Source organism: Bubalus bubalis, chromosome 17 (assembly GCF_019923935.1).
Source record: "Bubalus bubalis isolate 160015118507 breed Murrah chromosome 17, NDDB_SH_1, whole genome shotgun sequence".
NCBI classification, from domain to species: Eukaryota; Metazoa; Chordata; class Mammalia; order Artiodactyla; family Bovidae; genus Bubalus; species Bubalus bubalis.
Window position 1 is genome coordinate 70,358,001 of NC_059173.1, and position 14,237 is coordinate 70,372,237.

At 36.7% G+C, this 14,237-nt stretch overlaps 1 protein-coding gene across 5 annotated transcripts in view; it reads right to left on the reverse strand.

The window, feature by feature from the left end:
- Positions 1–14,237, reverse strand: part of MAP9 (microtubule associated protein 9) — a 48,440-nt gene that overhangs the window by 22,140 nt on the left and 12,063 nt on the right. For 2 of the 5 annotated variants that reach the window (XM_025268225.3, XM_044930587.2), the window contains exons 6-10: positions 8,744–8,837; positions 6,837–7,081; positions 5,000–5,070; positions 3,587–3,755; positions 2,508–2,597 (exon numbers count right to left, since the gene is read on the reverse strand). In XM_025268225.3, the coding sequence (XP_025124010.3) occupies positions 2,508–2,597; positions 3,587–3,755; positions 5,000–5,070; positions 6,837–7,081; positions 8,744–8,837 (669 nt within the window). The remainder of the gene's footprint in view (positions 1–2,507; positions 2,598–3,586; positions 3,756–4,999; positions 5,071–6,836; positions 7,082–8,743; positions 8,838–14,237) is intronic. The other 3 variants (XM_025268226.3, XM_044930588.2, XM_044930589.2) reach the window with 2 other exon arrangements.

Genomic DNA, 14,237 nt, shown 5'->3' on the forward strand with positions numbered 1-14,237 from the left:
TGAAACATGGCCCAGAGTCCAGGCACCACCCCTGCAGGGCTGCTCCACTCAGAGTTATTTCTATTCCTGGTAGTATTGAAAAACACAATGAAGGGTTTGTTTTGTTTTGTTCTATTTTCTTCAGTGGTTTTACATTAGTAGATGAGAAACAAATGAGCATGTTGTAGGCTATGGGGCAGGAGTTAGAGGCAGAAAGTGAAGTACAAGTGAGACTGAAATGAGAGCCCAGCTCCATTCAATGGGAAGGACAGGGGCAATCACTCAGGTAGAGGTTGGTCTTAAAGACACGAAAAAATTCATGATAGAAAAGGGGACAGTTCAGTTCAGTTCAGTTCAGTCGCTCAGTCGTGTCCAACCCATGAATAGCAGCATGCCAGGCCTCCCTGTCCATTACCAACTCCCAGAATTCACCCAAACTCATGTCCAGCGAGTCAGTGATGAAATCCAGCCATCTCATCCTGTTGTCCCCTTCTCCTCCTGCCCCCAATCCCTCCCAGCATCAGGATCTTTTCCAATGAGTCAACTCTTCGCATGAGGTGGCCAACGTACTGGAGTTTCAGCTTCAGCATCAGTCCTTCCAATGAACACCCAGGACTGATCTCGTTTAGGATGGACTGGTTGGATCTCTTTGCAGCCCAAGGGACTCTCCAGAGTCTTCTCCAACACCACAGTTCAAAAGCATCAATTCTTCAGCACTCAGCTTTCTTTATAGTCCAACTCTCACATCCATACATGACCACTGGAAAAACCATAGCCTTGACTAGACAGACAATTGTTGGCAAAGTAATGTCTCTGCTTTTCAATATGCTATCTAGGTTGTTCATAACTTTTCTTCCAAGGAGTAAGCGTCTTTTAATTTCATGGCTGCAATCACCATCTGCAGTGATTTTGGAGCCCCCAAAAATAAAGTTTGACTGTTTTCACTGTTTCCCCATCTGTTTCCCATGAAGTGATGGGACTAGATGCCATGATCTTTGTTTGCTGAATGTTGAGCTTTAAGCCTGGCTTGGAGAATTTTGAGCATTACTTTACTAACGTGTGAGATGAGTGCAATTGTGCAGTGGCTTGAGCATTCTTTGGCATTGCCTTTCTTTGGGATTGGAATGAAAACTGACCTTTTCCAGTCCTGTGGCCACTGCTGAGTTTTCCAAATTTACTGGCAAATTGAGTGCAGCACTTTCACAGCATCATCATCCAGGATTTGAAATAGCTCAACTGTAATTCCATCACCTCCACTAGCTTTGTTCGTAGTGATGCTTTCTAAGGCCCACTTGACTTCACATTCCAGGATGTCTGGCTCTAGGTGACTGATCACACCATCGTGATTATCTGGGTCGTGAAGACCTTTTTTGTACAGTTCTTCTCTGTATTCTTGCCACCTCTTCTTAATATCTTCTGCTTCTGTTAGGTCCATACCATTTCTGTCCTTTATTGAGCCCATCTTTGCATGAAATGTTCTGCGCTTCGGCTGTGACGGACCACGCAGAAGCCTGGCCAAGAGGAGCTACCCTGTGCTCAAGGTCAGGGGCGTGGGCCAAGAGGAGCTACCCCACGTCCGAGGTCAGGGCAGTGGCTGTGAGGAGATACCCCTCGTCCAAGGTAAGGAGCAGTGGCTGCACTTTGCTGGAGCAGCTGTGAAGAGATACCCCACGTCCAAGGTAAGAGAAATCCAAGTAAGATGGTAGGTGTTGCGAAAAGGCATCAGAGGAGAGACACACTGAGACCATAATCACAGAAAACTAGTCAATCTAATCACACTAGGACCACAGCCTTGTCTAACTCAATGAAACTAAGCCATGCCGTGTGGGGCCACCCAAGAAGGGCAGGTCATGGTGGAGAGGTCTGACAGAATGTGGTCCACTGGAGAAGGGAATGGCAAGCCACTTCAGTGTTCTTGCCTTGAGAACCCCATGAACAGTATGAAAAGGCAAATGATAGGATACTGAAAGAGGAACTCCCCAGGTCAGTAGGTGCCCAATATGCTACTGGAGATCAGTGGAGAAATAACTCCAGAAAGAATGAAGGGATGGAGCCAAAGCAAAAACAATACCCAGTTGTAGATGTGTCTGGTGATAGAAGCAAGGTCCAATGCTGTAAAGAGCAATATTGCATAGGAACCTAGAATGTTAGGGCCATGAATCAAGAAAAGAGGACAACTGAAGGTTAACGTCTGAAGACCCTTTATATTCTTGGCTAAGTTGTAATACTGAAGTCAATGTTTAAGAATGAAATAGGTACATGGTCACAAGAAAAAAAATATTCATAATCAATAGTGCCAAAGCTATTGCACACATATAAGAAAATTTGTATATCTTTGTTTTCATGTAAACCAGTTATATCAACTAAAAATGTATAAGGGACTAGAGAAATAAAATCAGAAATCATTTCTTTTATATACAATTTATTTCACCATTTAAAAAACAGGTGATTTAAAAATATTAAGCATTTGAGACTATTTTATTGACTTAAAAATCCAGAATATTTTTCATTTCTATATTTCAGAATACCTGTTCATTTTGAATCCTTAAGTTTTCACTTTCAATTCTTTTAATTCTGTGCATTTCATGTAAATAAATATTTTTCTTTTCTAACCACTCCTGTGAGAAGAAGAAAAAGGCTATATGTTATGCAAAGTTTTGGAAATAAATTAGAATTCTTATTTATTTCTGAAATATATAATTAAAACTTAAAAAAACTAAAACATAAACCTTACAAACTTTATATGTGCTAATATCATTCCTCTTTTTCTGATAATATTCTAATATATAACAATGAACAAGCATTAAGAAAATCATATCTATGTTATCTTTCTCAGTACTAGGAACAGATTTCACAGACTGACTATGATGACTGAATATATTAACATTTTCTCTGAAATTCACATGGACAATTTTCTATTTTCATATTTCTATGCATTAAAAATACATATTAAAATATATTTTCTATTTGTATTTTATATAACAAATAAGATCAAAAAAGACATCTGTTTGGAATTTTGAAAAATTAGAAAAGCTTTTTTCTAGGTAAGTTTGACTCAAATACAAAAACTCTCAGGAAAGAAAAAAATATTAAAACACTTGTTCATAACAATATAAACTTTAAGTTGAAAAAGTATAAAAACATAGATATACCTTAACTATATTTTGCTTTTATTATATTTTTATCAATTGCTATGGCAAATTCTCTTTCTTTACAATTATGATCAGTTAAGCAAAGTTTCAAGTAGCCCTGGTGGCTCAGATGGTAAAGAATCTGCCTGCAATAAGGGAGATGTGGGTTCAGTTCCTGGGTTGGGAAGATCCCCTGGAGAAGGGAATGGCAACTCACCCTAGTATTCTTGCCTGGAGAATTCCATGGACAGAGAAGCTTGGCAGGCTACAGTTCATGGGGGTCACAAAAAGTTGAACACAACTGAACGACTAACACACACACACAAGCAAACTTGGGAGGAGATTTGGATTGCTCAGGTATTATTAAGGAAATGAGTTAATAAATCATCATTTCTGACAGGTTCATTTTACTTCCTGATAAAAAAATCTTATGTGATTAATTCTAATTTTAAAAGAATATATATTTTCCTTTTTACCTGATAAACAGTTGCCCTTAGGTTATCTGCTCTGTCAGGTTCTGTGTTCTGTTTCTGTGAGGGCTTTTGGTCCAAGACTCTCAAAGTCCCTAAATAGTGAGAAGCTGGAGCTGTCGACGGAATCCTCCTTAGAGAACTAGGCTTCTTTAAGAACTCAGAGGTCATTAATCTGAAAAGATCCAAATGAATCAAGACAAACTATTACAATTACAATGGCAGAAGAAAGATTGAAACTACTATATCTAAAAACTGCATTATAATTTAATAAATTATAATTACTTTGAAAATGATGTGGTATTTTATTAGTACACAAAGACCCCTTCAATATAATTTAAATTTTATTACTTTATATATAGCTTCAAAGTAATTTTTCTTTTTATGTTATTTATAATTAAAACATTATTTAAAAACATGGACTCAAGTTACATGGGAAAAAACAATATTAATAAGTAGGTTTTAATAGTTTCTTGTATTATTTTGCTACATTGCTGCTGCTGCTACTGTTGTTTACTCACTAAGTCATGTTCAACTCTGCAACCCCATGGACTGTGGCCCTCCAGGCTCCTCTGTCCATGGGATTTCCCAGGCAAGAATACTGGAGTGGTTGCTATTTCCTTCTCCAGGGAATCTTCCTGACCCAAGGATCAAACCCCTTCTCCCTCACTGGCAGGCAGATTCTTTACTGCTGATCCACCAGAGAAGCCCCATTTTGCTACATAAACCATCTTAAATATAAAGTTAGACTAATAGCCTCTAACTTGGGGTTGGTGGGAAAATCTGGCTCACGATCTCTTCTGGTATATAAAGTTATTATACCAGAGCTACTTCATTTATTTTCATAATGCCAACAATGGCCTCCCTGCTACAATAGCAGATGTGAATAATTACAACAGAGACCATATGGCCTATAGGACCAGCCATACGTACTAATTGGCAAATTCACTGCAAAAGTTTGCTGACCCCTGTTCTATTTGATTAATGATAATTTAAAAGATGCAGAAAGTTTTGATTAGCACCTATGCGTTAGGCATCAGTATGAATGATGATCAGTTCTTATCATTTTAATAAACCAACTTAGTGCATAGAACCTCAAAGTTTAAAGTATAATTTTACATGTGTTGGACAAAGACACTTAACAGAGAAGGTGAATGCTAGACCTCAGCATTATTACTACTTTATATCTACTGTCTCAGGAAAAATAGGAGAAAGAAACTCCATCTCATGAGCAATGTAGAACATAGAGGATCCTTAATCAATCCCTTTTATAAAAGAATATATTCAACTAGGGGGATTGATCATTCTCATAAGAAGAAAATTAAGAATACCAAATGAAATTTACTTTCAGAAATAAAACTAAAACCTCCTTTATTGAAATATAAACCTATAACTGAAGGAAAATGAAAACTTTATTACCTGCCAGATGCACTGGATGCTCTATTATTTGTTGATTTTTTATTCTTCATATTTCTATCTTGAATTGCTTTCTATTAAATAGAAAAGCAAAAGATTACTCACTGTATATATCACAATTATAGTTAGAGGCCAACTGCTAGAAAGTCAATGTTTTTTGAGCATCTACTATATGTTAAGCATAGCGGTCATCAGGAACAAATAAGGATATCACATTTCAGGGAAACTCACTGATACTAAACACATAAATGATGTGACTCATGAAAGTGATAAAGTAGGGTGTAATAGCAGTGACAGAGTGGAGTTGAGGAGCTACTTTAATGCAGGTGATCAGGGAAGGGCCCCTGAGAATGTGACGTCAGAGCTCAGACAGATGATGGATAGAAAAGGGCCATGTGACAATCTGTGGAGACCTTGATAGCTGTGAGAAGCAAAAGCCAGTGAAAGATGCTGAGACACAGTGAGCGTCAGGGAGAGCTGAGGAGCATGAGGTCCAGAAAGAACCATGAGAGACCTGCAGGCAGTGGTGAGAAGCCTGCATTTTATTCCATGATGAGAGTCCAACAAAGAGACCTTAGAGGGGAATTACTTATTCAGACTTAGAATCACTTGGTAAGGAGAAGAATAAAGCCAAAGATTCAGTCAAAAGAAATATGTTATAATCTTACTTGCTATATATAAACTACCTGTTCTAATTTAGAATTACCTCTGTTAAACATTTCTAAAACCTTGTCTTTAAATTCCAGAATACCATTCTTCCTTTTAAGGAATGACTTTTCTACTTTCCACAGACAGATGGGTGTTAGCATGAACATGAGAGCACAGATGTAAACACATCCCTAACTTGGCATGAGTGTTTTTCCTAAGGAAATATACCTGTGATATGGCTTAATGAAGCTTCTCCTTAAAATGTAATAAAAATATAATAGCCTGTATTATAAAAGTCCTGTTTGACCACAAGTTTTCAGATAACTGTTATTTTCCCCAATAGTAAATACACATATCTACCAGTTAACTGCAGGAGAAACTGGATAAAGAAAACTCAGGAGAAATAGACACTAAAAATGCTCCACCATAAATTTTAACAGTATAGTACTCTAGTGTAATATAGTATATTGCTGTTTGTTGTCAACTCTTTGCGACCCCATGAACTGTAGGCTTCTTTGTTCATGGGATTCTGCAGGCAAAAATACTGAAGTGGGTTGCCATTCCCTTCTCCAGGGGATCTTCCCAACCCAGGGACGAACCCGTGTTCCCTGCATTGGCAGATTCTTTACCTCCAAGTCACCAAGGGTGCCTGCAGTATTGCACAGGGACAAGTAATCCTACGTATCACAAATCTGGTTCTCAAGGTAATGATAATAATATTCCTGATAATGACCCTGACCTTCCACTTAAATAGGTATGGATGCTGATAAATATTTCTTAAAAGATTTTTATTTTTAAAATTTTTTAGGTATTTAAAGATAATATCCAAAGGAATACCTTTCACTAATTGCAAACCCTCAGAAATTATCCCAGAGAGCTATATTTTTATAACGTGAAGACCTATAGAAATCTACCCACTTCTGGGTATATATTTCTGAAACATTTAAAAGAATATTATGATCATATGCCTCTGAAAATTTTAATGAAATGTTGGGCTTTGCTGTATTCACTCCAACATGTCTCTGAAGTGAAAATTCCACTGAGTAAGGACCACATGGAAGTATGATCTCACTGTCAGAAGATGAGTCTCACACAGACAATTCAGAAGTGCCTAACATGGGAGATAAAACATTTTAGAGTCCTATGTGGAGTTTTAAGGTATAGTATAGAAGGCATAATTTTATATAAATACCTGTGAAGACTCAGTACCTAAGATACTCTGAAGTTGTAGCGGTGGTGCATCTTCAGCTGTTAAGTCACCATTCATAATCAGTTCAGCTTTCTCCTTTTCTTCTTCAACGTCACCAACAGTAGTCACTTGACTTTCCTTGGGTTTCTCAAGTGCAGTAGTAACAAAGTCTATCAAAAAGGAGTTCTTTTCATTTTCGGTTGATTTCAAGGAATTATGGCTTTCAGTGCATTCTTCATTCTGATCTACTTTGTGACAAAGCAACAGAATTAAATCTCCCTTCTGAATTAATGAGGTGGATAACTGATGCATTTGCTTTCTGCTAAATGAAAACTGTCTCTGATCTTTCTTGTAAAATAGAAATGGAGAAAACAACCATATTAAACTTGAATAAGCATTTTTCCAAAGTGATCTATAACAGAGAAAATGGCTACTAAACCTATTAAGCATTTGGCACACCTTAGAAAAATACTATATAAGTAAACAGAATGGAATAACCATCTTGAAATATAGACATGCCACAAATGCTTGTATAAATCAAGTAAATGAGATAGCAATATCTATTCTATTTAAAAGCTTGTGTTTCTTAGCTGGAACAAAAGGCATAGATCTCTAAGCTACCACAGTTACTAGCAATGGCAGTTGTGAAATTGTACAGATACAGAGAAAACCAAGAATCAGTGCAATTCTGGAAGAGTCTACCACACAGAGAATAAAGTCATCTGCCAGAGTTTTACTCCCACTAAGATGCAGTGTTGCCTCTGATAACAAAAGGGCAGGAAAGGAAGGCCTAATACTCACCATCTCAGTGCTCTAGGGAAAGGCTTAGGCTCTGGCATGGAGGATTCAGTTTTGCTTTTACAGAATTGCTTCTACTATTTTGATTCTATTACACTTTAGAATGTACAACAGAAAATCAGTGCTTTCTGTGCTGATCACCAACTTTCAGTTCTACTAGTACCTGGCCAAACCTGTATCTTCACTGTCAAAGTCTTAATGCTGAGGCTTTCATTACAGCCATTTTTGGGGAACTTATTTTGAGGTAAGCTAGATATAATATCACCTTATAATTTCAATTATATGTTCATATTTGGACAGTACTCATGATTCAAAGTATCAATAATGTATTCTGCTAATCAATGTGACTTTGGAGCCAAAGATTCAAATTATGGCTCCATCACTGACCTTGGGTATATTTCCCAATATCTTTGCACTTCAGTTTTTCTCATCTGTAAAATGATAAAAATTATACTACATAGTAAGCACTTAATAAATGTTAGTTATACATCCCAACCTTAGAAACAGCTATGCCTTTATATGTCATAGGACTAAGGAAAGAAAGAATGTTTACTTATTCATACCTCACACTGACTGTGTGTTAACTATGGTCCTGTTATATGTGCTTTACATGTATTAATTAATTTAATTCTTACAACCACTCTACTCATGCCCATTTTAAAGATCCATACATAGGGCCAGAAAGGTTAGTTACCTTCTCATGTAGTTGTACCTGGATTTAAGTCTACCTTAGTCTCAATTTAAAAGTTCACCTAACCATTATGCTGAGTACTGGAGCAACAAATACATAATAATGGCTTACCCTGAGAGAATACTCTACTTGTGTCAAGAATTGAGTACGTGGCTAAAATGCATAGTGCCACTTAATTTTCACAACAGCCTAATGAGTTTGATTATTATAACTTGGTGGATTGAGGCATGAGGAATTAAGTTCTGCATCTATAACCACAAGGTTAGTAATTTGCATCGATGAGATTAAAACTCAGGCAAACATAAACATATATTGTTCCTGTAACTATGTGAAGTATTATTCTTTTGGCATACTTATAAGGCATTCTAAGCAATACAGAAGTTCACAAATAAAATAAGGTGGGATACTTTAATATAATCACCTGTAATGGAGGCTTTTTCTTCAGATCCTAGTGAAAAGGAATCTTTAACATTTTCTTTAACAGATGATGATGGTATACTTGTTAACCATGGATCCTATTTAAAGAAACTATGTAAGTTTACTTCTCAAGATTTGTGGAGGGCAATAGCAATAGTAAAACTACATCATAACTCTGAAATATGCATTATTAGTTTTCTACTGAAACACCATAAGGCTTAAGTCAAAGGAGGTTATAATATACTTTACTTTCAAGTTAAGAGCTAGTTCAGTTCTTTAACTGAAACTTCTAAATCCATTTTTAGCAATTTTCAAAACTACTGCTGCTCTAGAATCAAATCCCAGAAATACTTAAGTATTTGACATCTCTTTCTCTAAGTATATACTTCCTGCTGCTGCTGCTGCTAAGTTGCTTCAGTCTTGTCCGACTCTGTGCGACCCCATAGACGGCAGCCCAACAGGCTCCACCCTTCCTGGGATTCTCCAGGCAAGAACACTGGAGTGGGTTGCCATTTCCTTCTCCATATACTTCCTAAGAAAGCATAAAGATCGTAGGTCGAAAACCCTTGAAAGTGAAGTCGCTCAGTCGTGTCCGACTCTTTGCGACCCCATGGACTATAGCCTATCAGGTTCCTCCATCCATGAGATTTTTCCAGGCAAGAGTGCTGGAGTGGATTGCCATTTCTTTCTCCAGGGGATCTTCCCGACTCAGGAATCTAACCTGGGTCTCCCACATTGCAGGCAGACGCTTTATCGTCTGAGCCACCAGGGTTTGAAACAAATATTAATAGTTGTTCAAACAAAAGCAATTCATAAAACCAAGTGCGTGTGTGTGTGTTGTTGATTCAGTCATGTCTGACTCTTCGTGACTCTATGGACTGTAGCTCGCCAGGCTCCTCTGTCCATGGGATTCTCCAGGCAAGAACATTGGAGTGGGTTGCCATTTCCTCCTCCAGGGAATCTTCCTGACCCAGGGATAGAACTCACATCTCTTTTATCTCCCACATTGGCAGGTGGGTTCTTTACCACTAGTGCCACCTGGGAACCCAAAAACCAAGTAGATATTCCAAATATTTTAGATTAAAAAGTACATAGATTTCATGCACTTTAGTTTTCCTCAAAATTACTGTATCTGAAATAAAATAATTATATATGAAATGAAGGAGAAGGCAATGGCACCCCACTCCAGCACTCTTGCCTGGAAAATCCCATGGATGGAGGAGCCTGGTGGGCTGCAGTCCATGGGGTCGCTAAGACTCGGACACGACTGAGCGACTTCACTTTCACTTTTTCACTTTTATGCATTGGAGAAGGAAATGGCAACCCACTCCAGTGTTCTTGCTTGGAGAATTCCAGGGGCAGGAGAGCCTGGTGGGCTGACGTCTATGGGGTCACACAGAGTCGGACACCACTGAAGTGACTTAGCAGTAGCAGTATATAAAATGAAGTAATTATATTTGTGTTCCTATATGAAACATCGTTTTATAGGATAATACTCTAGTCTAAGGGTGATGATACTATAAGAAGTTTGATTTTTGTAGTATAAAATTTTTTATTTTTTTCCCATATATTTAATGTCAAAAGCAATAGAGAGAAACCATCTGGGAAGATGGCAGAAGTGCTAAAACACCAGAGTCTACCCTAATGAATGCAGCTTTACCCAAGGAGATTTGCAAGTTAGTAGCTTTTCTCCTGAGAACATTTCCCCAACTGTGTAGCTCTAGTAGTAGTAGGCTGCAACCCTACCAGACTTGCTTGAGGAGTCAGAGAATAGGGTTTAGGAATAGATGATCAGCCAATAAATTTGGAGAAGAGCTGCAGAGGGCAAGAACCCCAAAATCTGCATATAAAATCCCCCTCAAACCTTTGGCTCAACTATGTATGGCATGGAAAAGACCTCAGAGGGCCCTGTAAAACTGTAGTAGCTAGAAAGTAAAAAAAACTAAGCAGAAGTTTTAGTCAATGTCCATGGCAAGGGAGACAGAGTTGGAAATTTGAGTCTGGCCACAAAATCAGTATGATAGAACACATGTTCAGAGAAACATAATAGAATCCAAAATGTCTACAACTTATCATCCATAATATTCAGTATTCAATCAAAATATTAAGTAACAGAAAATAGTGACTTATACTATGAATACAAACAACAAAAATAGTCTATAGTAACCAACCCAGCGATGACCCAGATATTGCAATTGGCAAACAAGAACTTTAAAGTAGGTTTCATAAATATCTTCAAGCATTTAGGAGGAAAAATATATACACAGTGGTGGAACAAATGGGTATCTTATTACATACAAAAAATACAACAACAACCAAAAAAATTGGAAATTCCAGAGTTGAACAGTACTGAAAAAAAAAAAAATTACTGGATAGACTTAACAGCAGATCAGATATGGTAGAAAAAAGCAGTGAACTCAAAGTCTCTGAAGACAGAAACTGAAGAAAACAAAGGGTAAAAAGACTGAAGAAACAGGAACATGAACATGAGAGATCAGTGAGACATATTAAAAATGTCAATGCACTAGATTACAAACAAGAGAAAAGAAAACAGAAAAAAAAATTAACTTCCCATTTTCATGGAAAATATCAGTTTACAGATCCTGAAACCTCAACGAAACCCAAGCAGGATAAATATAAAGAAAAACTACACCTATGTACCTTGTAGTCAAATTATTGTAATTCAAAGAAAAAAGATAAAGTCTTGAGAAAAAAATTCTGAAAGTTGTCAGAAAAAAACCCCAAAATGTTATATAATAAGTACAACAAGATAAATTTCTGCTGATTTTCTAACAGAAATCATAGAGGTCAGGAAAAATGGAAACCTATAAAAAGCTGGAGGTAGCAGAAGAGACCTGTCAGCCAAGTACATATTCAGCTAAGTCATCCTTCAAAAATGAAGACGAAGTGAATTTTTTTAGATAAGTAAAGACTGAGCAAACCTGTCACTGGCAAATCTATATTACAAGAAAAATAAAAATAAGTTCTTAAGATTGAAGGGGAATAACATTAGAAGGAATATGAATCTAAAGGAAGAAATGAGGATCCTTAGAAATGGTATATAAATCTAAGAAAACTACAAATGTTTATTCTATTCTTTTAGTTCTTTAAAAGTCTAAGACTAAAAGTTTAAAATCATTCACCATAAAATAACCATTTGGTCAAAACAGAGATCACAAGGAAAATTAGAAAACATATTTAAAGGAATGATAATGAAAATGAAAGTGAAGTTGCTCAGTCATGTCTGACTCTTTGCAACCCCATGGATGGAGTAGTAGGCTACTCCATCCATGGGATTTTCCAGGCAACAGTACTGGAGTGGGTTGCCATTTCCTTCTCCAGGGGATCTTCCCAACTCAGGGATCAAACCCAGGTCTCCCGCATGGTAGGTGGATGCTTTTACCATCTGAGCCACCAGAGAAGTCTGATAATGAAAATAAATGTCATCAAAAATGGGTGCTGTCAATCAAGTGTTAGAGGAAAATTCATAGTTTTTATAGAAAGGATGAAAAGCTTAAAATGAAGGGACACATTTTCTAACTTAAAGATAAGCAGATTAAACCCAAAGAAAATAAAAGAAAGAAATAATAAAGATTAAAAATCAGTGAAACTGGATACAAACAATAGAGAAAACTAAGTCAACATTGGTTCTTAGAAAAGTTTTAACAAAACTGAGCAATGCCTATCAAAATTTAACAAAAAAGACAGAAAACACAAACTATACATTAGAGATGGAAGATGGAATGTCATGATAATTTTATTGCCATCAAAAGCATAAGGGAATATCACAAACAACTTTATAAATACAGCAGCTCAGAAAAAGTGGTCAAATTTCTAAACAGACAAAAATTACTAAACTGATGAAGTAGCAAATGTGAATACCAAAGTATCTATCCAAAAAAGGAAACAATCAAATTTAGTATCAAAGACCTCTCCACAAAGAAAATTCTAGGCCCAGATAATTTTGCTGGTGAAGTCTCCCAACTCTGGGAAAAATGATACCAAATTTTTGGTTTCATACCAAATTTTAGAAAACAAAAAGAAAGAGACACTCCCCAATTCATGTGATACCCATGCCTGACAATAACATTATTAGGAAAAAATTATAGTCTGCCTCCATAAATACAGATGCAGAAGTCTTAACAAAATATTAAGAAATAAAATCTCACACTAAAATAACCTACTATGATCGACCAGATTTTACCCCAGGAATACTGAGTTAATTTAACAGAAAAGTATAGATATGTATCATCATACAAACACACACACGAAGGAAATGTAGGAAGTGAGGCTGCAGCAAAATAGAAAGCGTCACCCTTTCCATATCCAGCTGTGACACCTGAAGGAAAGTAAGGCAGTAGAGAGAGAGGTACAGTGTCATATAAGAATTCATACATAGTTGAAGAGACATAAGCATAGTTGAATGTGGATGATAACAGACCTTTCCAGAAGCAAAGATAATGGATATAGGAGAAAGATTGACAAAAAATTAATGGAAATCCCTGAAAAGGCAGGCTTAAAGAAGATTCACAGCATGCTCGGGAAAATTTTATAATCAGGAATAAGAAAATTTTAGATTATTAAAAACAAAAGTATTTAATATGCCCAACAATAAAATAATAAATCTACATTATGAGCTATGTTACCGTCATTAAGGTGAATGTAGTCTCAAGATCACCTAGCAACACAGAAACACTTCATGAGCTCAGTGCTAAGAGATTAAAAAAAAAAAATACAAAACATTATGAATGTTAAGATGACAAATATGATAAAATAAGTATAGGAAAAATAGCCCCAAAGGGAATAAGAATAATGAACATTGTTTTTATTAAGTGGTGGGATTATGAGTAGATATTTTTCAATTAAACTTTCTGTCATTATATAATGTTACTTTAAAAACTTTAGGAATACTTTTTTCTTTAATCAAGGGACATAACATGCATCACAAAGAGGATTTAGTTAGGCATCACTACCAGTCTGAATAATGTCCCTCAAAATTCATGTCTATCCTGAATCTCAGATGGAATTAATTAAGATGAGGATATACTAGACTAGGGTGGACCCTAAGTCAAATGACTGGTGTCTATTTTTAGAGGAAAGTGAGGGGAGACACAGAGACCAAGGGGAAAAGGCCATGTGATGATGGAGACAGGGATTAGAGTGATGCAGCTGACAGCCAAGGCCCACCAAAGATTTCTGACAACCACCAGAAGCTGGAAGAAGCAAGGAAGGATTTCTCTCTAGAGCCTGCAGAGAGAATATGACCCCACCCACACTTCGATTTTGGACTTCTGATCTCCAGAACTGAAAAAAGACTTCTGTTGTTTTAAGTCTAATTTGTGGCAATTTGTTGTAACAGCTATAGTGAACTACCCCAATAACCACTTGGTCAGATGATCTTATTCAATATACAATAACTGTTTGGCTTTGATAAGCCCATCTCTTCTCCAGATTTTTATAACAAATTAGGACATAGCACACTAAAGTTAGAAAGGCTT